Below are 22,288 nucleotides of genomic sequence, written 5' to 3'. Positions count from 1 at the left end.
TTTTGCTAAATTGTGCTGAAAATTAGGTTAAGAAATTTAATAACTCCTTAAAGCATAGATATTCATAGACTTGTGAATAAAATAGGAAAAGAGCTAAATTATCATGAACTGTGCTTGTGTGATGGTTTAGAGGGGGTTGCATTCAGAATAGGCCTCCTGTAGAAAAAGGCTCTCTTCTACCTTCTGAAGATCAGAAGAACCACAGGAGAGGCCTGGTACCAAATTAATTTCCTATTAATCTTACCCTTGCAGGCTTAAGCAACTGGCGCTAGGACTGTGCATCAGTCTTCTCATCTGTGTGTGTATGTAAGCCTTGCTGCAGGCATCAGAGGGCTTCAGAGGTTAATCCAGTCAGTGGGAAGGGCACAGGAGGGATCCCAATAATGGATCTTTCCAGAAATTTGAAGGACTCCAGTGGTGCCAGGTCATTCTTTAGCACTTTAGACAACAAAGGAATGACTAATTCCAGATGGTCTGGGCAGCCAAGAATCAGAGTTTGGCCATAAGGTTTTGTTTAAGAAGGTCTAGAGGGGTCATAATCTATTTTTTTTAAGTTCTAAACTTGAAATAGCAATTAATTGACTTAAACTCAGCTGTTGTCTTACAGGTGCTAGTAGGTGTTAAAGCTAGCAGCCTGGCTGAATTGCAGTCAAGTAGCTAGGTAACTAACTCCTGAAAGCAACCGTGCAACATTCCTGGATGTATAGACTGTCTGAAGGATGCGTAGGGTTGTGTTGTTCCTGCATGCTCTCAGTAGAAGGTGGTAAAGGTGTGCATGGGGCTTCATGGCAGTACACAGCAGTTCTTTTTCTGGTGGCTGGGTGCTGAGCTGAGAAATGGCAGTCAGCAGAGCAAAGCAAAGTGGCATTAAATGGCTTTTATCTAAACAAAGCGTTACAGGCGGCTGCAGTTCATTGACTAATGAGAAATGAAGAAAAGGGCAGCATAAGTGAGTGTTGCTCTGTGAAAGCTACTCACAGCAGCTTTTAGCAGAACTATTGTCAGCAGAGTTTTTACTCTTTTGGGGAGAGAGGAGCCTTTCTGGGCCTTCTCTAAAGACTTAAAAAAATCGAACTACTTCAGCAGTTTCATAGCACTTGCTATTAAATTTCAGGAGATGTGCACTTTGCACGCACTGTACCACCTGTAGAGTGTACAGGCTTCACTATTGTAAAGGCCTGGGTTTCTTCTTATGGCTCTATGGAATTCATGACAATGCTGAGAATGTGGCAAAAAAAGTGACCGTCAGCTCTGTCAGATAAAGTGCTTGACTTGCATCGACTTTTGCTCCCTGAGCCCCAACACACAGGGAATACGCAGAACATAAAATACTTAAAATGAGGATTTCTTTACACAGCCCTGCCTTACCCCTATGAGTCAGTGTGTAGCTGCTTATCGAAGTCGATAGGTGGTGCTAAAGCAGTAACAACCTCATGGTGCCTCAGATATTTTGCAATGTCCTAGTCTGAATTTTTTTGCAAGTGTAGAGGCGGCATGAAGAGAGGTAGGGTTTTTTTCACTATAGTCATTATGAGCTGACGTGTGCAGAGGTAAGCAAGATAAATGGTTGAACAAAGTGCACCTGCAATTGGATGTTGCTGATTCTCACCAGAGAGCAGGCTGGGAAGAGCACACTTGCAGAAGCCTTGATCTCTGGGGGTTCTGAAGGCTGGAAAAAACACAAATGCCAATATTTTCACCATGAAGAGCTCCAGAAATCTCTTCTATCTTCTCTTCTTTCATGCTGGTAAGTGTCCTCCAAAACCTTTTGCTGTGCCCTGGTGTCTTTGGGGTTGACTTATATGTGATGTGAGAGAGCAGAGGGAAACTACAACTATTTCAGAACCAATCTCATGTGGCCAGGAAAAGGGATAGAAAAAATAGAAAAGGAGTAGAAAAAGCTGGTTTGAACACCATGTATGTGTCTTGACTCATTGGTGTCAAATGTTGTGTTTTCTCAGCGCTGAATCTGGTTCAGTCGTGTCTGTTTCTCACAAGTGTGAACAGTTCTATGACACTTATTTTGTAAAAATAAAAATAATTGCCTTATTCCACTTGTCACGCTCTGTGTGACATGTTGGCTTTCTCCTGTCACTCCCAAATTCTAATGGTGAAAGCTTTCAATTTCACCGGAGGTGCAGATGCTGTTTCTGAAGCGCTCTGCAGTTCCTCAAAAAGAAATTATCCTAGTTTATTCTCTTTTTTAAATTTTTTTTTACATTGTTTCTGTTGAAAGTCCTTGATAGTGTATTAGTATCTGTATTAGCCATTTGATGTTACACAATGTAGTGCTGTTACTTTCAGCAAAGGAGTTAATTGGATGTTTGCTAGTGATAAAGTTATATGTCTGTTTAGGACCCTGAGTGTATTTCAGATGGAAATTGCCAGCTCCTGCAGTTGATGCTTTATGTATATCTACAGATATACAGAAGGGCCAAAATTGTGAATAAACTTGGGTTCAGAGACTGACCTGCTGTTTTAAGGTGTTCTTGGTTGGCAGTTGGAAGAGAGGCTAACTACAGACTTTGTCTGTGCCCAAGCCCACTTCAGATGGGTTAACTTGTAAGGAAGGAAACGGGAAATTGCCCAGGACCTGGCTTTCCTGTAACAACAAAGTTCAGCAGTTTGGAAAGGGACAAATTAATGACCTCTTTTAGATGAGTGAGGAAAAAAGCAATAGATTCATGCTGTTTCACTGTTTTGGCTGAAATACAGAGCCAAATGACTTTTGTTTCAGGTGTATATGGCTAATGATTCTGTCATACAATTCATGCATTTTCTTGTGTGTTTATATCTAAAACCAGTCTGCTGAGGCTGAAGAATGGCACTTAGCTATGTGTACTGAGATGCTGAGAACCCAACTTAATTTCCATTTGCTTGTGTTTAGGAGAAAATGAAAACGGAGGTTCTTCCTCCTGCACCAAGAAATTAATGTTGAAAATTTCATCTAGGTAGATGAGGTAGATGTTAAGTTTCTGTGAGGTGCCTTTTTACCATGACCTTCTTGTACCTTTTTTCTAATGATCTTGGTTCTCAGAATTCCTGCAACTCAGAGGTGGGCAGTTGTTTATCCCTCTACTAGCACATACTGCCATGAAAACTTCTGTAAGCTTTCCAAGTCTGACTTCATGTTTGTTGACAGCAGTAGAGTTGGCTCTTGAGTTGAGTGGAACAGCATCCAAACCCTCTGTTTCAGTATCGGGTGCAAAACAAGCTTTATGGCATCCATGATCTTGTTTAGTCTGCAGCCACAAGGTCAGAAAACGTGCATGGCTACTACTGAGCACTAGTGGAGTAATTTTAACTTGCAAAGTTAGGTGTGGTATCTTAGCTTCATGACAGTGGTGAGTAAGAAGAGGGCCAGTTAGAGTTTTTAGAAAACCACATGACAAATAACTTAGAGCAGTTTCCAACTTAAAAAGTCAGAACTGTAGAAAAGCAATGGATTGTGGTGCCCCCTGCTTACAAAAATGATCTCTGCTTGTTTATCGGCATAAGCCATACTTGCATATGCGTTTTATGTACAGCTGCACCATTTGCACATGATTACATATTCTTACAAAATCAACAAAGTGTTTGTAGCTTTGGTGCTCAGTAGGGTAGCATTTGGGCCTGCTGAAAGACACCTTTCTTCACTGATTAATGGAATCTCCACTACTAAGCTTGAGTCTTTTCATTCATGGAACTGCCTGCCCCTTTTCGTGACTGTGGAAACAGCCTCTTATGTAAGAGTGTTTTGAAGTTTACTTTTTTAGTTTTCATAATAAGCCTAGCAGCAAGGCTCTTGAGCACCTAAGATCAACTTTTTTTAATCCAGACCAAAAAGGACTGTGGCAGGACTCCAGGTACTAACTAGCAATGCTTGAGACAGTGTTGTCTTTGGGACAGTCTCTTTGGTTTTGTAGCGTATCATTTTAAACATTAATTTTAAACACTTTTGGCTTGAGAAAGATGATGTATTCTGCAAGGTTTTAAGAATAGGCTGGATGCCCTGCCCTATTCTGTGGTCATTTATGTCAGAAACAGATGCCATTGAGTTTCAGTATCTGAGTCTGAGCCTATCTCATTTCCAGTCCAAAAAACTTCAGTATTCATGATAATCTGAATGAAGGTGGAACCGTCTCTAAAGACTCACTGTTGAAAGAGCCCCAATTTCTTTCTGTTTGGGAGGAGGAACAGAATAAAAGGTTGGCTCTTTGGGAACCTTTAAATGGTAAGCTCTGTTACAAAGGCACTGATGTGTTTTATAATATTTTCTCTTGGTATTGTGTTTGCAGCTCTCAGCCTGGAACGTATCCGGTGGTGCACTGTCTCTGAGCAAGAACTTTCCAAGTGTAATGACATGAGTAAGGCCTTTGGTAGGGCCGGCATCCTTCCCCCTCTGGAGTGTACAGAGGGGGCGTCAGCTGCTAACTGTACACAGATGATCAAGGTGAGTTGTGAGTGACAGCAGTGTCATCGATTTAATTTACCCATGTGCCTAATAATAATCCAGTGGCAATGTACACAGCTCTGTGGTGAGTGTCTGATGATCCAGGCAGCTGACTGTATGCTTCCTGGCATTCATGTCTCTGAAAGATCAATGCATATATTTTTTTAAAGAGTCATAAAGGTATACATATGAACCTGAATGTCAGAATGGCCCCGTGTCATCTATTTGGCTAGTCATGTATGGCCAGTCATTAGGAACACAGCAAAGGTCTTGAATATTTCCTCCCAAAATCTTTGATTTGGGAATTGTCAGATTTATTTAGCAGATATTTAAGAAAGGATGAAGCCATAAGATGCAAACGCTAGTTAAAGCTGTGCTGCTGAGCCTGTTAAGTAGATAGTATTTTGATAAACTCTGGATCAAACTCCCATTTCAGGGTCCCATCCTGGAAACTGCTGTGTATACAGATGAGATGAGTGTAAAGCCAAACCAGATCTCCCAGTACACAGCAGCAAGTAGGGTGAGCAGCTGCCCAGAGCATGCTCAGTTTCCAAAAGGAGCTTTGGGGGAGGTTTCAAAGACTGTAAACATGTGACTTTGCACAATGATGTATGGAAAATAATTCCCTCCTTAGGAGGGGGTGGGGGGCAACAAGTGGATATTGGAGGAATTGTGGAGGTTGTTGTCGATGACCGTATGTATCGTGTGTAGGCATGCCCAAAAAATCAGTTTGTGGAAGAGATGCAGCCTGTCAAGGACAAGAGGTTCAGAGCCAGGAAATGAGGCCCAGCAGAGTAGTTTGAAGGGAGATGAGTCAGGTGGTTGTGTGACCAGAAAAAAGGAGGAAGATTCAGAAATTGGTATCTTGTAATGAAGCAGAAGAGTTGTCTGACTGCTAAAACTACCACATTGCCTCTTGATAAATACTGTTCTTGAGCGAAGGAATCAAGATTGTATTGAAGAATGTTAGGAGTAGATATTGATACATATGTGGCTCTTACCTTGGGATTAGACAGGGAATACTTTCTAATGCCAGATCTTCCTGAAGGTGCTTGGCTCATTGCTGCATTCCATAGAGGGGTCTGTTAGACTCTGCAAAGCAGGTTATTAAAAGGGCTGATGAGTGTCTGTTTCTGAAATACAGTGCACAGAGAATTGCATTTTTAAGCCATTGCAAGCAGCAGGTACCTATCTAAAGCCTTGGATTCCAATAAAACTTGATTAGCTGAACTCAGAAACCTGCAGGCAGATAGCGTGAGTAAGTAGCATTCTGATAAAATGACTCTTCACTTTAAGGCTTCTGATGAGGCTTGGTCCTTGAGACCTTTTTGTCTTGTGCTAATAATCTACTAAATGTTCAAGCTGGCCAACTCTGTGTGGAAGCCCTGAGTCCACATCTACACTGAACTCTGCTCTCTGAGGCCAAAAAGGGAGCGGGACGCAATGGCTGAAGAGGCAGAGATACGCAGTTTTATAACACTATGTAACTTGGACTTAGTCCTGTGAATGTGTTAGCACATGGATAAAGTAAAAAACCTTTTTCTTTGAAGGTGTTTAAAAATTGAGAAATGTCTCAATATTAAACTAGGGAACCTGACAATATTTAATGTGACCACAGCTATTCTTCAGCAGGTCTTTAAACACTTCTGTAGGTAATTCTCAAAGGTCGTGACACACAGGAATGAGGTCCCTCTGAAAATAATTAACCAGGGTATTACCATCGCACATATACTTACCAAAAAATCATACGTGGAATAATCCCATGCTTTTACTAAATGTATTGGCAAATGCTTGCTACAAAAAAAATTAAAATGCCCATACTGTTGCTGATATGCCACCTCAGCAGTGATTGTATGTGTTTAAAGGAAAGGTCTGTAGCCTGTGAACTACTTCACATCACGTACAACAATAGGCATTTTTTCTGTCTTGTTCTGTTAATTTATACACAAGCTATTGACAGGAGGCTCTTCTCCTAAACAGAGCTCAAAGCCTCAGCTTTCCCCTCAGTACAGTGCTATCTCACATGGAAATATGTCCACATAATACAGTCCTTGTCTTCTGTGGCCAGTCCTTCCCATTTTATCTGCTCTGTTTACTGTCCACCACCAATTCTAGAGGCTCATTCTCCCTGAGGGTAAGGTCCTTGTAACTCCCACCTCCTCTTCTTCCTCTCACTGTCAGGTGTCCCTTCTAAACAACAAGGCCATATTTGATTCCTGAAGTGTCGTCCTGTGCTTTGGCTCTCACCAGTGGAATATCAGATCTGGTTATTCCAGAAAGATTGTGTCCATTCTTTAAAATCCAAATATCTCCAAACCCCAACTCCTCTCCATGTTCCCTTGGAGCTTTGTTCAGCTCTCATTCATGAGAAGCAACTCTCAGGACATCTATTGTTTCAGTTAATTAATATCTTTTTTTTCTCCCTTGAGCCAAATAAATAAAATATTTCAAATTACATGGCAACTTCAAGTCTGATTTAGGTGTCAACATCGTTGTATTACCTATGCTTTCACATGATCCCTTAAAATTTTTTCAAGTTTTTTATGTGGCTCAGCCTGTGGGAAATTGCTGTGTTATATTAGGCAGCGTAGTCCTAGCCCTACCCTAACCAATGCTCAGCAAACTGCCAGGGGATGAGAAACTAAATTACCCCCTCCAGTGCTGAATCAGAGGTTAAGCAAACTGATAAGAAACCTGGAATCAGCTTAGAAATGCAAAATGTCAAGCTGCTAATTATTTTCTCAGCAGTATCTTGTCTCTTTGCAAGATGCCCTCTCCTGGCTTCCAGTAGGTTCAGTACACAGAGCCAGGTTCAGCTGATGAGAGGTGTGTGTAGCAGTTCTCTAGTCCTGGCTGCTGTGGGAAGTCCTATCCTGTGCTATCCAGAGCAATCCTGCATCTGTAGCAGGATTCCAGCCAGCTTGACTATAAAGTCAGCTGAAAAGATACAGTGTTCTTGAGCACCTTCCCAGCCATGGATGCCCCAGATTTGTATTCCCCACTTTGGACAGTCTTTTTAGATGCTTTCCCCAAAATGCACTGCCATCTGCTTCCCCTCTCCCAAAATGTGTGGCTGTTTGCTGAGGTACAAGCCAGCATGCTTTAAGGTTGCTTTTGAGTACACTTTGCCATTCCGATTTTGCGGCCTCAGAAGACATTACTTCAAACTATATGTGTATAACCTCAAAAATATTTAAATCTTCAAGCTTTTATGAAGCACTAGCTATAGAGATGAATGAAACTCCAAATTGAATGGCCTTAAAGTTCGTCACAGGGCTGCAGGATTCATTTCTAAGATTCCTTTGGACTATGAAGACTAGTCAGGCCATCATGGTCCAGGGCTGGTTTCTGCATTATTTCTGAATGAAAGTGGTTTTGAAGTTCTAAAATCCCTCTTGGTAATTGTTCTTCAGAAATTTGAGTGCCTTTAAAAGAACTTTTTGGAGAAAACTCACAAATGCAGATTAAAGGGCTTCTTCTCCTAAATCCATGGGTACTCTGCCTCTGGCTGTTGAGAAGTACTGATACTTAAGCTTCAACACGTATTCTGCCCTTGTGTCTGCACAGGATGATTTGGCAGATGCAGTGACACTGGACGGCCGTTCGATTTACCAGGCTGGAAAAGAGCATGGTCTGAAACCTGTGGTTGGGGAAGTATATGATCAAGGTAAATAACTTTTAGATTACTTAATATGAACTTTTTCTTATGCGTTTTTACTGTTTCCATTTTATTTTGGGGTCCTCCTCTTGAAGATTCTAAACAGTAGGTCATGGTCAGGTTCCCTGTTGGATGTTCTTGCTTGTAGCAGGATGTGTGGGGGAAAGAGTCTGTCCTGAAACAGTTAGGTCAAAATAGCCACTTCTGTAATAGGTATGTTGGGTTGTTTTTTGTTTTGCCTTTTTTTTTTTTTTTTTGTACTGTCTCACTGCTTACTCTCTTCTCTGTTCCATACTTTGCAGATAAATGAATGAATTGCAAAGCATAAATTGTGATTAGGTTTGTCTCTCAATCCCATAAATTAGAGTAATTAGATTTTATTTTTAATAGTGTATATGATTACCTGCTGGAAGAAAGGAAGTGATAGATTCTGCTGCTTATCTGGGTGTCCTTAAGCTTCAAGTTTCTTTCAAGACAGAGATGGTAATTCAGTGGTGACTTGTCATCCTAACTAAGGGCTCAGCATCAATATGTTTGTGCAGTTCAGAGCTGGAAGATGTCCCCCATAACTTTCAGAGTCCCAAGGGAAGAAACAGCTCTGGAAGCAGTCTGCAGGCACTGGTGCCCCACCACTCTGTCGTGAAATGGAGCTGGATTTTGTTTGCAGCTGGGTCTTAGTGTGATCTGGCTGAGGCATCCTTAGAAGTGCCTGTTGGGCTCAGCCTGCAGGGACTTGGATCACCTGCAGCAGCCCCCCGCCTCCTCCATTAACCACATCGTAACTCTGGTGCGGAAACTGAGCTTCAGATTCTCAAAACTAAATGGGCCTCATGATCCAGAGGCTGGCTATCTCCATTAATCAGGTTTTGAGCTTAAATCAGAGAAAAGTGAATGAAATTTAATGATTTCTAAATAAATAGATAAATCTAAATAATAAATAAATCTAAATAAAGTGAGATTGAATGTTTTTATGGTCACTTCAGACCCTAAACTCTTGACTGTATGAGTTATATCAAACTGTAAAACAAAGAGAATGAAATCAGCTATGATGCTCCAGTGACATCAACTTGCTATGCTGTGTCTAAATTAAGATCAAATTAGTAGACAACTGGGGAATACATTTTTTTACTATTAATTATAACTACTTATTACTATTAATTATAGTAATCAATTCAATCCAAATATATTTAGAGACAGAGAAATTTTCTTCTTGGAAGGAACCTCTGGATGTCTTTCATCCCACCTCCCTTTCAAAGCAGGGTGACCTTAAAAGTTAGGGCAGATTGCCTGTGGCCTTTAACTGAGACATTTCACACTGAAAAGATAATGGAGGACATTCACTCCAGCAGGTTCTCACTAAGGATGTGAACAATGTGACTTGCCTGTGGGTAGGGGAGACAGAAGAGGCCACAAATCAGGGTATCTCACTGTAATGCTGCTGCGAGACTACTTTGGTTGCTTCTCTTTCTTCCTGTGAGCAGAGATTGGAACTTCCTATTATGCCGTGGCTGTGGTAAGGAAGAGCTCCAACATCACCATCAACAGCTTGAAGGGTGTCAGTTCATGTCACACAGGCATCAACAGAACTGCAGGCTGGGATGTGCCGGTGGGCTATCTAATTGAGAGCGGGCGCCTGGCAGCGATGGGGTGTGACCTTCCGAAAGGTAAGAGTTACAGGGCAAAGATCTGTTCTTCACCAGTGCCTTTCTGTATGGTCTTGCGACCCTGTGTGTGGACAGAAATGTGTGGTTCTAGCTACTGTTTTGTTCCTTGGTTTTGATGCTCCTTGTAAGATGGAATAGACCTAATGTAGGTCTGATGAAGACTGCAGGGTTTTTTTTAAACTTGGAAACTGTCTTTTAAGAACAAAATGACTTATCCCTTCTAGATGTTTTCAGAGATGTACTGTGTAGATGAGATTGTAGGATCTTGCTGATGCATTGCTAAAAATTTCTCATTCTTATTTCACATTTAGCTGTAAGTGACTATTTCAATGCAAGCTGTGTTCCTGGAGCAAATGGTGCAAATTATCCCAAATCCCTCTGTCATCTCTGCAAAGGGGATTCGGCTGGGCAGAACAAATGCAAACGAAGTTCCCAAGAGCGATACTATGACTACAGTGGGGCTTTCAGGTAAAACTCATGGCTCTGTCAATTTTTTTATCGCTATGGTCTATCCACAGCCATGTGTCCAGGCCTCACTGACAGGAAATTGAAGCCAGAGAACTTCCAGTTGATCTTGTTAGAAAATCTGCTATTGTGTTAGGACAACCATGCTTTAAACCTAGAGACTGAACAAAAGTAATTCTAAACCCACTATTTCAGGTATTAATACCTGAGTATTAAAACCAAATGGATATACAGCACTTACACTGGGCAGGGAAATCCCACTGCTGTTTGCTTTGTCCAGCAGGTGTTAATACAAGCCTGAGTGTTTGTTTCTGCAGGTTGTATCTTTCCCAGTAAAACCTGATGACCCTTGGAGTCCGAGAGCTGAACTGCTGCCCTGCTCAGTTATTTCAGTCACCCCACCTCAGCTGCACTGAATTACTGAGCTACTCTGCCCTCCATTTTTGCACACCAATCCTTCCCTTATTTTCCTTCCTCCTGTCTGTGTGCTGTGTTTCAGTTCCCAGTCCCTGGGTAACAGCATTTACCGAGCAAGGGCAGAATTTGCTTGTGTGAAACACTTGCTCCTCTCTGTGTATTCCCCAAAGGATTGTATGACTGCCTTAGATGGAGAACTCTCCTGGACAAAGAAGGTCATGGTGTTTGTCCCAGGCAGCACTGAACATGTTGTCCATGTTCACCAAATGACAGTGATAGTTTACTTCATGCTCTAACAGCCACTAGTCTCTGCCTTGAGCAAAACTCCCAGCACGAGGAAATAGGTCAGTGTCTGTGGCTGCTGGATCGTTGCATACAGCCCTCTGGCTGTCAGCTGGCAGAGACCAGCGCATGGGAGCTGTGCTTTGTGATGCGTCTTCATGGTTGGATTTATATTTATTAGGTGTTTGGCTGAAGGTGCTGGAGAAGTCGCTTTTGTGAAGCACAGCACAGTGCCTGAAAATACAGATGGTGAGTAATCCAGAGGCTTGTTGAATAGTGGCTGCAAGGTCTGAAGTATGGTGTCTATAATGACAGAATAATATCAAATGTTTGATTTATTTTGAATTGAGGAATCAGCAAAAAATGCTCTAATAGCAAAAACAGATGCACTCACAGATGTAAGCACGAGGAAATAGGGAGTCCATGTGATCCTTTTTTTTTTTTTCCTTTAAATGCTTGATAGTTTCAGTAAAGGTTAGAATTGGAATCTTAAGCTTCTTCTGGAAAGAGAGCTTAAACAACACTAAAATCTTAGTTTTATACAGACCTGGGCTGTTACATTGCTCCTGCCTACCCAGGGATTTCATCACAGACTAGCAGGAAGTTAACAAGATGTGGCCTGGCCTATCTGGCACTTAGTGAAATCTACCTTGAGCATAACAATACTTGAATATCATGGGCTTGTCTGCCCATCATTTACAGGGAAAAAAACAAAAAAAATGTGGCATGTGATCCTAGACTTAGGGACGCTCTAGATACTGCTGCAGACCCCAGTACAGTTCAGTGCAGTCTCACAAGTGTCTTCTCTCACAAGCTGTTTATTGTCTTATCAGAGGCACAAGACTAAAGGACCATGTAGATGCATTGGGATACACTGTCAGGAATAGCTCAGAGATGCTCAGGAGATGTGTGTTCTGCTCTACATGTGCACATGGAGCCAGAAGCATCAGCCCCACCTGATGTCTGTTCCATAAGCATGTTCTGTCTGATTTCAGGAAGAAGTCCTTCTTCATGGGCCCAGCGGCTCCGCTCCCGAGACTTCCAGCTTCTGTGCCGCAACGGCAACACAGCGGATGTGACAGAGTGGAGAACCTGCCACCTGGCCCGAATCCCAGCTCGTGCCGTGGTTGTGCGGCCTGACACAGATGGGACAGTTGTCTTCCAGCTCCTGAACCAGGGACAAGTAGGACACCATTTTTTCATCAGTGCGTTGCATTTTAGAGGGGTTCTCCCACCTGTCTAGCTGAATTGAAGACAGGATATCTGGGCACCTTCAGCTCTGTGGGGTTTGAAGGGGTATGGGATGTCACACATCCCAGGTAGAGGGGTGTGTGACAGGTGCTTCTTTTCTTTCTTTAACATGACAGCAAAGATTTAATGGGGTAGGCACCAAGTTTCAGATGTTTGACTCCGCAGCCTATGGTGCCCAGAATCTTCTGTTCAGAGACTCCACCACAGAGCTCATTGCAATCACAGCTCAGAATTACCAGGCGTGGCTGGGTGATGAGTATCTTCATGCCATGCAAGCCCTGAGCTGCAACCCCAACAGTAAGTTATCTTTAGATTCCTATTCATAACCAAGAACAGAGATAGCTGATAACAGAGACCATCTTTATTCTGCTTTATTTTCTTCTGACTCTTGAAGGGTTATGGCAAGATGCCAGCCTAATCTTTGAACATGGAGAAAGGTCACTTTCTGACCTAGAAACAGTATCACATTGCAGAATACTCTCCTGTGCAAATTGGCTCACTTTGTGTTATAAGGTGCAGGCATTTTCCACCCTTTCTGCTATATGTGAGACATTAATCTGGTACATGGCTGCTGCTACCTGGTACTCCATTTCTTACCTGCTAGTAATGTGTTGCTGTGTAAATCCTCAGGTAGTCTGTAAAGAATGGATGAATGGGTTCCTAGCAGAGAATCTCTTCCAGAAGCTGAAGAAACCCTCAGCTGCTCTTTATTGAAGCGTTAACAGTCTTTGGTACTATTGGAAGAATGCAGAAATGACTCGATGTGCATTCTGGCAGTCAGAAACACAGGTTGTAAGAATCTCTCCCTTAGAAGCTTAATAATCATGGCAACTGAGCCTCCCAGACATGCTCCGTGCTGTGGCAAAGCCCCCACCTCCCAGACTTGTCTCTTCTGGGCATTGCTCAGTGACTGTCAGCTATGAGGATGCCTGTGTTCAGGGTGGTTTTTTGCTCCACCCGGCTGATACATTACGGCTGCACTTAATGGTCTGTAATTGTAGGAGTTCTTGTTCCTTTGCTATGGATAGGTTTGCAGTGTGGACATACCACTAATTGGGAGAGCTCTGTGGTTCCTAATCAGGTATAAGTCTGAGATGGAGAGAAACAGAGAAGTAAATATTTTTAATATCTTGTATGGTATGTATTGACAGTGGGCAGTGTGTGTCCCTCCTTGTCTGTTACAAAGAAGGTGAACTGTCGTATTTGCTTTCCAATTGTGTGCAGCATTGCCAGAAAGCCTGAACTGGTGTGTTATATCCACTGAGGAGATTTGGAAATGTGGTGAAATGGCCGTTGCCTTTAAGAAAAAGAATTTGAAACCATCAATTCAGTGTATTTCAGCCAAGACAAAGGAGCAGTGCATGGAGCTGATCCAGGTAGGTTGCTACAAGCCTTGTGCAGTAAACCAAATGAACACAAGCTGCTCTCTGCTGGGTAGGTAGGGTCAGAGAGATACGCCCTTACGTGACCAGTAGAAATACTGGATTTCAAGGAGGTGATCTGTAGCTCACATGGTATGGATGGGCCTGAACCCTGATGATATTCAGTTGTGATGAGGGCATTGTTGCCCATCTAGCTCAAGTGTGTATGTGTGAAATCTCCTGTCCTCATTTCACTGATGACGCTTTATGCAGGTTTTGGGGGTTTTCTGTAGTAGTGTATTGCTCTTTTAGTGTCAGACTTGTCCTTCAAGATGCAACAGGTATGATGCTAGAGATGTCGTCATTGTAGCAGGGAAGGTATCTGCTGGTTTTTTACAGAAATTCAAACTTTTATTTTTCAGAAAAAAGAAAGTGATGCTGTAGTTCTGGGTGGAGCTGATATTTACACAGCTGGGAAGACATATGGCCTTGTACCAGCTGCTGGAGAAAGTTACTCTGGTAAGAAGGTCAGGAAACATAAATATAGACCCTATTTTTCCAGGTTGTTTGAAAACAGCTCTAAAAGCATAGCTTCTATTCCCTAGCCCTGCTGGGAAAACTGTTTTCAAAGGAAATGAGAATTGCTATCCTCCTGTCTTGACAGAGGAGGAAATAAGTATGGGATGGATGAGTTCCTACAGTGAGTTTGTGGCAGTTTTGAGTCTTGTACCTCTTTATTTGTCTTTTCAATTCTGCAAAAAATATTTACAATGGAAAAAATAGTATTCACAAAATCAAAATATTTTTAACATAAGCAAAAATACAGAAATTACAGTAGATTCTAGTTAGAAACAAATTCTTCCTGTCAATGTGGCTGCTTCAGAGTCTGATGAAAAAAAAGGACTTGTGGGCATTGTGTCACTAAGGCAGAATTTCAGTATGCTGCAAAACTCACAGAAATTTTAATACAGGTTTGACTTTTCCCATAAAAATAGCTACTTAAAGCAGTTTCGCCAAGTCACTAACGACGCAAATGTTGTTTTTCGGAGGGATGTATTTATAAGAGCTAATGTTAACAAGAACACTTTCATGTTCAGCTCTAGGTTATTCAGTTCAAGTGCGTGGCAGTACCAGTATACAGGCTATAAGTGAATGCAACATTGTGAAGTAGTAGAAGTGAAGAATAATTACATGTACATTCATAATTCCTGACTAGCTGATTGTTGGTGCAGTTGAAGTTGGCACCATGTAAGTGTAATGATCTGTAGATGATCATTAAGCAGTGGGAATGCTTAAAGGAAGCTGTAATGCATTTTGGTTTTTTTCTGCAAGCGGATGACAACAGCAGTGCATACTATGCTGTGGCACTGGTGAAACGAAGTCTGTCCAATGCATTCACCATCAGTGACCTGAAAGGGAAGAAGTCCTGCCACACAGGACTGGGGAGAACTGCTGGATGGAATATCCCCATTGGTGTGCTAATTAAGAGGGGCATTATCAAGACCAGAGACTGTAATATTCCTCAAGGTAAGACAACAGTACTACATGTCAAAAATGCAGTAACAGTCTAATTATAAACTTTCATTAGGGAAGTAATTTTGATATTTCATAGTTCTATATTAAGCTTATCTGTTTGTGAAGGGGTGTTGTGTTTTTAATGTAATGATCTGAAATTTTAAGTTTGTCACCAGAGTAGGTTAATGGAGGGGTCGTACTGAGAATATTATATCTAACACAAAAGTATTCCTTTCCCTCTTTATCACAAAATCATTGGCTAATTTAGGTCGGAAGGGACCTTTGGAGGTCATCTAGTCCAACCAACTGCTCAAAGCAGGTCCAGTTAGATCAGACTGCCCAGGGCCATGTCCAGGCAGGTTTTGAGTAACTCCTAGGATGGAGATTACACACAACCTTGCTGGACCCCTATCCTAGTGCCTGACCATCCTTCATATAAAGAATATTTTTCTTGTATCTAATCTGAATTTTCCTTCTTGTAACTTCAGTCTGTTGCTTCTCATCCTTTTGCTCTGCATCTCTGAGAAGGATCTGGCTCTGTCTTCTTGAAAAACCCACTAGGTAAATGAAGACAGCAATACACAGTCTTATGTCCAGGCTGACCAAACCCCGCTCTCAGCCTGGTATGTCATGTGCTCCAGCCCTCTGAGAATTCTACTCTCCTTCCACTGTATTTGCTCTAGAATATCAATGTCTTTCCAACACTGGAAGCTCAAAACTTGGCACAGATGTCAGAGGAGAGTAATCTCTTCCCCTGAATGCTCCACTAACACAACCCAGTATGCCATTAGCCTTCATAGGCACGAAAGCACGCTGCTGACTCTTGGTCAACTTGTTGTCCACTGGGATCCACAGGTCCTTTTCTTACAGAGCTGCTTTTCAGCCTGCCAGTCCCCAGCCTTTCATGGTCTTATTCCATCCTAAAAGCAGGATTCTGCATTTATGATTGTTGAACTTTGAGGTTCCTGTTAGCCTGTTTCTCCGGCCTGTCTGGATCCATCTCAGTGGCAGCCCTGGCCTCTGGTGTATCAAACCGCAAAAGTTTATTCCGGTTTTCAGAAATGCATTTGAAGAGTCCATTGATTTTTGTATTTCATCAACTTTTAGCTTATCATATGATATTGAAAATCCTGCTTTCACACCTGTCTGTCTCAGCTGTCGCTTGAGGATACTGACCCAAGTCAGATATCAATAATAGGACAATCACAGAAACTCACATTGTCTATACAGTTGTATCCCCTTTAGGTGGTACTTCCAGCTCTGGGATGTCACTGCAGTAAATGATGTATCCCTGTCCTGAATTTCAGTACATTTATTTTCATTTATTTAGTAATGGAGCAGTGTAGCACAACAAGCAAAGGATCTGTGACCATAGGACTCCAGATGCAAATTTTGCTTGCCTATTTCCTATCTCCCAGGAAGCTCTTTGGTTTCATTACATAATCAGCTAAGTGTTGCTTTGAAAATATTTTAAAAGTTGTAGTTTGTGAATTCCAGTAAGGCAGTTGTAACTCATGTTTCCAGTGTTCTACTGAAACCTGCATTGGTTATAACTTCACTACAGTGTAGCTACCTTTATTGTGAAGAGCTCACGCTTTTCACTCCTTATATTGATTTGTCTGTCTTTTCTCAGCTGTGAGTGAGTTTTTCTCTGCCAGCTGCGTGCCTTCAGCTAAACAGGACAACTACCCATCAAAACTCTGTCAGCTGTGTATTGGAGACAATCGTGGAAACAATAAATGCAGTGCAAGTAGCCAAGAACGTTATTACAGCTACAGTGGAGCCTTCAGGTAATTAATACATAGGGTTGTTATTTAGTCTGTCAGCTTGTCAAAGTGCAAAGAGGAGCTATTTTCCATCCCAGTCAGCAAAAAGCAGATATTGCTGCTTCAGTTATATGGCATGTGCCATAAATGAAGTGGGACATGTGTCCCCAGATGTCTTCAGCAATACAGGTACGTCATAAGGCATTACGCTAGATCATGTCAAAGCCTTTTGCCAGCTTCCTGGCCTGCAGCCAACCAGATGACCATCAGCCAAATCCATGTCTCTGTTTACAGAGCAATGGGCGCCTAGAGAGTGAGGACCAAGTGGATTGTCATCGGTCTCCAGTCTTGCTTTAATTTAGTGTGACAGACACTCTGCCACTCTGAATGGTTGGGTCATCTATAAAGAATTTTAGCAGGGAAGCAGGCAAATAGTAGCCAGTATCTGGCTGCTGTGAGTCCATGCTGAGCATGGCAGGCTAGTGAGGGGGAGCCAGGAGTGGGTCTTCACCGTCCCTACTCATTGGTGGCTGTATGTGAAGGTAGGTTTCTGAACAGCACAAACAGCTATGGTCAATGTTCAAATATCAAATCCTCTTGAAAACAAGATTTGTTAAAGATACAGAGGGAAGTAGTATAAAATGGAATAAATACTTTGTGTAACAGCAGGGATCTACATATGGGGCCATACCCAAAGACAATGAAACTCTTAGTAGTGTAGCACTTCCTTTTCCTGACCTTCACCTCTGAGGAAGTGGTGCATGTAACAGAGCTGGCAGTGAGGGGTCTGTTTCCTTCAGGGGAGGAGACTAACAGCAGCTGCCTGGTAAATATCGAAGTGCTAGACTTAGAGAACTACTTTTTGCAAATCTATTTAGTTGTGTCCAGCTGCTTTGCCGTGGTCCATGCCTTGCAGGCAAACTCCAGATCCTCTGTTGTATTTCATAGATTAACAGAGCTAGCTACCAGTCACCAAAGGAATAAGCAACAAATGCTGTTACAGGCTGTATGAGTCTTGCTCATATTCTAAGGTTGTGCATTTGATAATAGTGCCCATACAGCCCAAACTTTATATGGAGATCACTTTTTTTCTTTTTTTTTTTTTTTAATAGAGATGATGTTTAATTCATTGAGTGAAGTGGAAGGTTTTAGGTCTTTAAAAGGTTAGGATCTGGGTGAAAAATGCAGGGTCACAGTCTTCTGCAAGGTAGGGATGGGTCTGGCTGTGATGCTTAGGTGATCTTCTCTGAAAGAAGAATGGGTGACATGAGCTTAAAATGCTGCCTCAGATTTCCAGATTCCTTGAGCTCTGCAGATCTTCAGACTGACCTGACTAGAGGTATGAGAGGTCATTCAGTTTGTGTATAATTCACTACTTGGGGTAGACTAAACTGTGCAGAGTACCAAAATGTCTGTTTGGAACAGCCTTTTCTGATGGGGCATGCACTGAACAACACCTACTGTGTCCTCAGTTCTCTGCATGACAGGGTCAGCCACGTGGTGACAAGACCTTTGATTATAACTGCGCATGTTAAACTAGGTACATGTGGAATATACGTAATTTTGGTAAGTGTTACCAGCAATAACTTCCCCTCACATTTTGTACTACATAAACCATGCTCAGTTACAGCTTTAAATTGTCTTCTTTTAGGAAATGCATCTTGAAAACTCTTGTAGAATAAACTACAAGACACCACCACTAAACTCTCTTACCCACCCATCCTATGCAAGCGCACACTACCCAAAATACCTGGGAAGTTAGATCTCTTTGCTAGCTCACCCAGCTCACTGAATTGAGGTTGATTTTATTTGTGTTATTTGCTGTTTAAAGCAAATGCCATGCATTTATCCTATCTGCTGACTTCGTATTTCAGGCCTAGTAAAAAATCTCCTAACAGTCTGTGACGCCTGTTGTATCGTGCACTAGACACCACCACGATATAACATGGGAAGAAGCAAATGCTGATAAAGGTGTGTTGTTCTACACCTCTGCCCTGAAACCTTCTGGAATGGGATACCACACTTGTAGAAAAGGAGGAGATTTTAGGGTGCCCTTGGCATGTTGGGCCGCTTCTGCTTCAGAAGATTAGGGGAAACTGAACTTAGTTCTGGAAGAGTACCCTTAGAAACTGCAGTTAGATCAACTGGATGTCTTCAGTGTGCAGGGCTGTAGAAGCAGTGTCTGTGCAAGCACCAAGGTCACTCTAACTTGGAAAGAAGAGGAAAAACAAAGTATACATGTGAGTGTGCACACATGCACATATGCAGAATTTTATAAACTCTTTGGCTATGCACTCGAATGATTTTAGGCAAAAAAGTCTTAATGACATATACTTTGTATATGGTTTAAAAAGGAGTGAAAGCTGCTGCTAGTAGATGGGGAATACTTCACTGAGTCACATATTTTGTGTTTCTTTGCTCATCTAATACTGGCCTTTTTCTTCTCACACTGTTTTTAATTAAAAAAAATCCTGCTGTATTCCTCTCTTAAAATTCTTAATTCAGAATATTTTTTTAATAAACTTGCAAAGAAGTTGGTTTTCTCTCAAGATGCTTCATTTCTCTGTTTTTGCTTATTGTCTTAGGGTCCAGTGCATTTGTTTGCAGGAATGTATGTAAGCAAAAATGAATTCTAAACTTATCGGTTATTAGAAAAAATGTGGTTCACATAAAGATGCTTTGAATTGAATTTTTATCTCTCATTTCCCAAAGGTGCCTGGCACAGGACTCTGGGGATGTGGCCTTTGTCAAGCACTCGACAGTGTTTGAGAACACAGACGGTACTTAGTTTTACATATCTCTTTATTATAATTCAGTTACTTTTCTTAAATCTTTTTGCTCTAAAGTATTCAATGAGTGACCAGTTTCTTTTTCCAGGTAAAAATACTGATAGTTGGGCCCAAAACTTGAAGTCCAGTGATTTCCAGTTACTGTGTCCAAATGGTGCCCGTGCGGAAGTCACCCAGTTTGCTGAATGTCACCTGGCTCAGGTGCCAGCTCAGGCCATTATGGTTCGCCCAGATACCAGCATTTTTGCTCTGTACGGACTGCTGGACAAAGCCCAGGTATTGATAATCCATTTATTCTGTGGGGGAGTTACATATGGTCTGGTACAGACCAAAGATAAAGACAACAGGACCATACTGCCATACTATGTTCCCTGCATCATGGGCCTGGCAGCACATGTGCTGTGCAGAGCGCTGTTGTTGGAGTGGGACAGAGAAGGTAAAATACAACCCGTGTAATTCTCCTAGTAAAACCACCCCGGTGCACAAAGGATTTCAACTTCTTGCCCAGCCACTGGTTTCAGGGGTAATTTTCCTGGAGCTTAAGGTGTTCTCCCAAACTGCATGACTTTGAAGTCTACAAGAAATAGCGTACATGCTAACACTTTTCCATCCTGGAATCTTCCTAGGAGTGCAACAGAATGTTGCTGGGTATATTTATGCTGCAGCCATGTGTATGGTAAACCATCTAGGCAGACCATGCCTGGCTGCCACAGCTAGGTTCAGGTTAATACTGAAGTTAACTAGTTTAAAAGCAATACTGAGTATCTCCATGCTAAGTTTCAGTCATTTGTGTAACTCCTGTGCAGCCCAACCCTGTATTACACAACAATATTTAGACAGAAAAATTTTTTAAAAATGCAGCTCTTTCCAGATAGTAACTAAAAAACCAAAATCACAAATGCTGTTCTTTTGATTGCTAATGGCAGAATTCTGTATCTAATCTACTGGAGTGTCTAAAAGCAAACACATCAGAGAGATTCTGCAGTTGTGTACGCACTTTTCATCTACAAAACAATGTTCCTAATGTCTTTCATGTTGCATGAGAGGAATGTGGCACTTAATCTTGCAAAATACTGAAATTTATGTATTGTTTTCAGGATTACTTTGGAAATAGCAGCAATGGAAATGGATTCAAAATGTTTGATTCTTCAACTTTTCAAGGAAAAAACTTGATCTTTAAGGATTCTGCTGTTGAGATTGTGCCAGTAGAAGAGAGGAGGACATATGCAGAGTGGCTGGGGAGTGAATATATTGAGTCCCTTGAAGGGATGCAAACACCACAGTGTTCTGGGGCAGGTAATAAGATAAGACAATACCTACTCATGACTACTGTCGTTCCCCTTCTTACTTTATGTCAGATACAAGGTTTGGACTAGCATGGTCCAAATGCCAACTTCCAGGCCACCTCTGCCCTACCACACCTTTTCTTCAGATAAGCTGCTGTTTGGATAACCTGTTGTGCTAACATTGGAATGCCTCTTCCTGCCTCTTTGCAGGGCAAGTGCTAACAGCACCTGCTCATCGGGGGAGTGGGGTGGGGCTGGAAGCAGCGCCTGTCCACATGGATGGGGTGGAATTTGGGGCAGAAGCCAGCAATACAGTGTCAGCATGGTTTACAAGATCAGTCCAAAACTGGAGTGTCTTTGTCATCTTGCTGATGTTGAACCACCCTGGGCTGGAGGATTCCCAGGTACTGTTAGATGGATACTGGGTTTCTGACCTGTAGAAGAATTTCTGTGTCTTGGAAGACAGTATCAAAAACTGTGTCTAGTGAATCCTCTCTGGCCTCCTGGCTGGTTACATTCAGACTCCTACATCCCTGCTTATCCCATCCTACCCTTGTTGGGAGCAAGCTTCTCCTGAGCTCTGCTGCCAGAAGAGGTAAGTGCACAGAGGGTGGACAGAGACACGACCTGCAGTCCAGAATATAGCTTCTGCCACAGGCAAGGTCCTCCACCTTCCAGTAGAAGAAACTAGGGGCAATCTCCAAAGTCATTGGACAAAGAAGGTGGGCAGAGGGACTTGGAGGGGAAAAGAACGAAGCCAAATGTGTGCGTCCACTGAGCTTGTTGACTTTCCACAACCAGTACTCTCAGTGCTTGAGAGAGATGTCGTCTGCCCTGTGATCTTTAATTTGATGCAGTCTCCATCAAGAAACTTGTGGCTGTCCTCCTTCTGCATGGGGTTATCTTGAATGTCTGTGCATGAAACTTGTATTTGCTGTTAGTGAAACAAAGTAGTTCACTTCTGATTAACAGTTTCTGTATCTACTGGCTTGTAGCATTTGGTTTTTATTTTTATCCATATAGCTGCAATAACACCAAATGTTGCTGTGCTGCTGGCAGGCAGCGTCCTCCTGACTACAGCTACTGCCTCATGATCCTGGGATGAAAAGGCATTCGGTGTAATAAAAAGCTGGTAAAACCAGATAGTAATACTGTAAGTGAAAATAACAAATAAACACGAGAAGTAATTACAGTTTATCCAGACTTCGGCCTGGTAGCTATACTCCTTTTCTCACTGTTCTGAGAAATCAACATTTGCTCCTCGCTGCTCTGCCCCCCCGTTTCATTCGCTCCAAGGTTCCCTGGGCCAAGAGGGAAGAGAGGCACAACGCGGCACGGCCGGGTACTGCAGGTGTTGGGGCTGCGTCTGCCGCAGCGGTACGGGGCCGAGCCAGTTACTGGC

The 22,288-nt window shown here is 42.3% G+C and overlaps 1 protein-coding gene across 3 annotated transcripts; it reads left to right on the top strand.

The window, feature by feature from the left end:
- The first annotated feature begins 1,621 nt into the window (after positions 1-1,621).
- MELTF (melanotransferrin) lies at positions 1,622-22,087 on the top strand. 3 transcript variants are annotated; one of them, XM_074833895.1, is made up of 15 exons: positions 1,622-1,747; positions 4,278-4,432; positions 8,000-8,099; positions 9,572-9,754; positions 10,066-10,222; positions 11,100-11,167; positions 11,914-12,101; positions 12,286-12,466; positions 13,394-13,545; positions 13,953-14,049; positions 14,863-15,057; positions 16,679-16,835; positions 19,524-19,591; positions 19,689-19,876; positions 20,698-22,087. In XM_074833895.1, the coding sequence occupies exons 1-15, from the start codon at positions 1,702-1,704 to the stop codon at positions 20,974-20,976; spliced, it is 2,214 nt and encodes a 737-aa protein (XP_074689996.1). In that variant the 5' UTR covers positions 1,622-1,701; the 3' UTR covers positions 20,977-22,087. The 3 variants fall into 3 exon arrangements, with proteins under 3 accessions (XP_074689996.1, XP_074689995.1, XP_074689994.1); XM_074833894.1 differs by lacking the exon at positions 1,622-1,747 and having other exon boundaries at positions 4,186-4,432; positions 20,698-20,896; positions 21,910-22,087; XM_074833893.1 differs by lacking the exon at positions 1,622-1,747 and having other exon boundaries at positions 4,186-4,432.
- The last annotated feature ends 201 nt before the right edge of the window (positions 22,088-22,288 follow it).

The sequence above is a fragment of the Strix aluco genome, chromosome 9 (genome assembly GCF_031877795.1).
Source record: "Strix aluco isolate bStrAlu1 chromosome 9, bStrAlu1.hap1, whole genome shotgun sequence".
Classification (NCBI taxonomy): Eukaryota; Metazoa; Chordata; class Aves; order Strigiformes; family Strigidae; genus Strix; species Strix aluco.
This window is presented reverse-complemented; position numbering and strand designations above follow the sequence as displayed.

Coding starts and splice junctions, on each gene's coding strand:
- MELTF (XM_074833893.1), top strand. CDS start 4,211: ATGGTAAGCTCTGTTACAAAGGCACTGATGTGTTTTATAATATTTTCT. Junction 11,168..11,913: donor AGTGCCTGAAAATACAGATG/GTGAGTAATCCA, acceptor GTCTGATTTCAG/GAAGAAGTCCTTCTTCATGG. Junction 19,877..20,697: donor GACTGCTGGACAAAGCCCAG/GTATTGATAATC, acceptor TATTGTTTTCAG/GATTACTTTGGAAATAGCAG.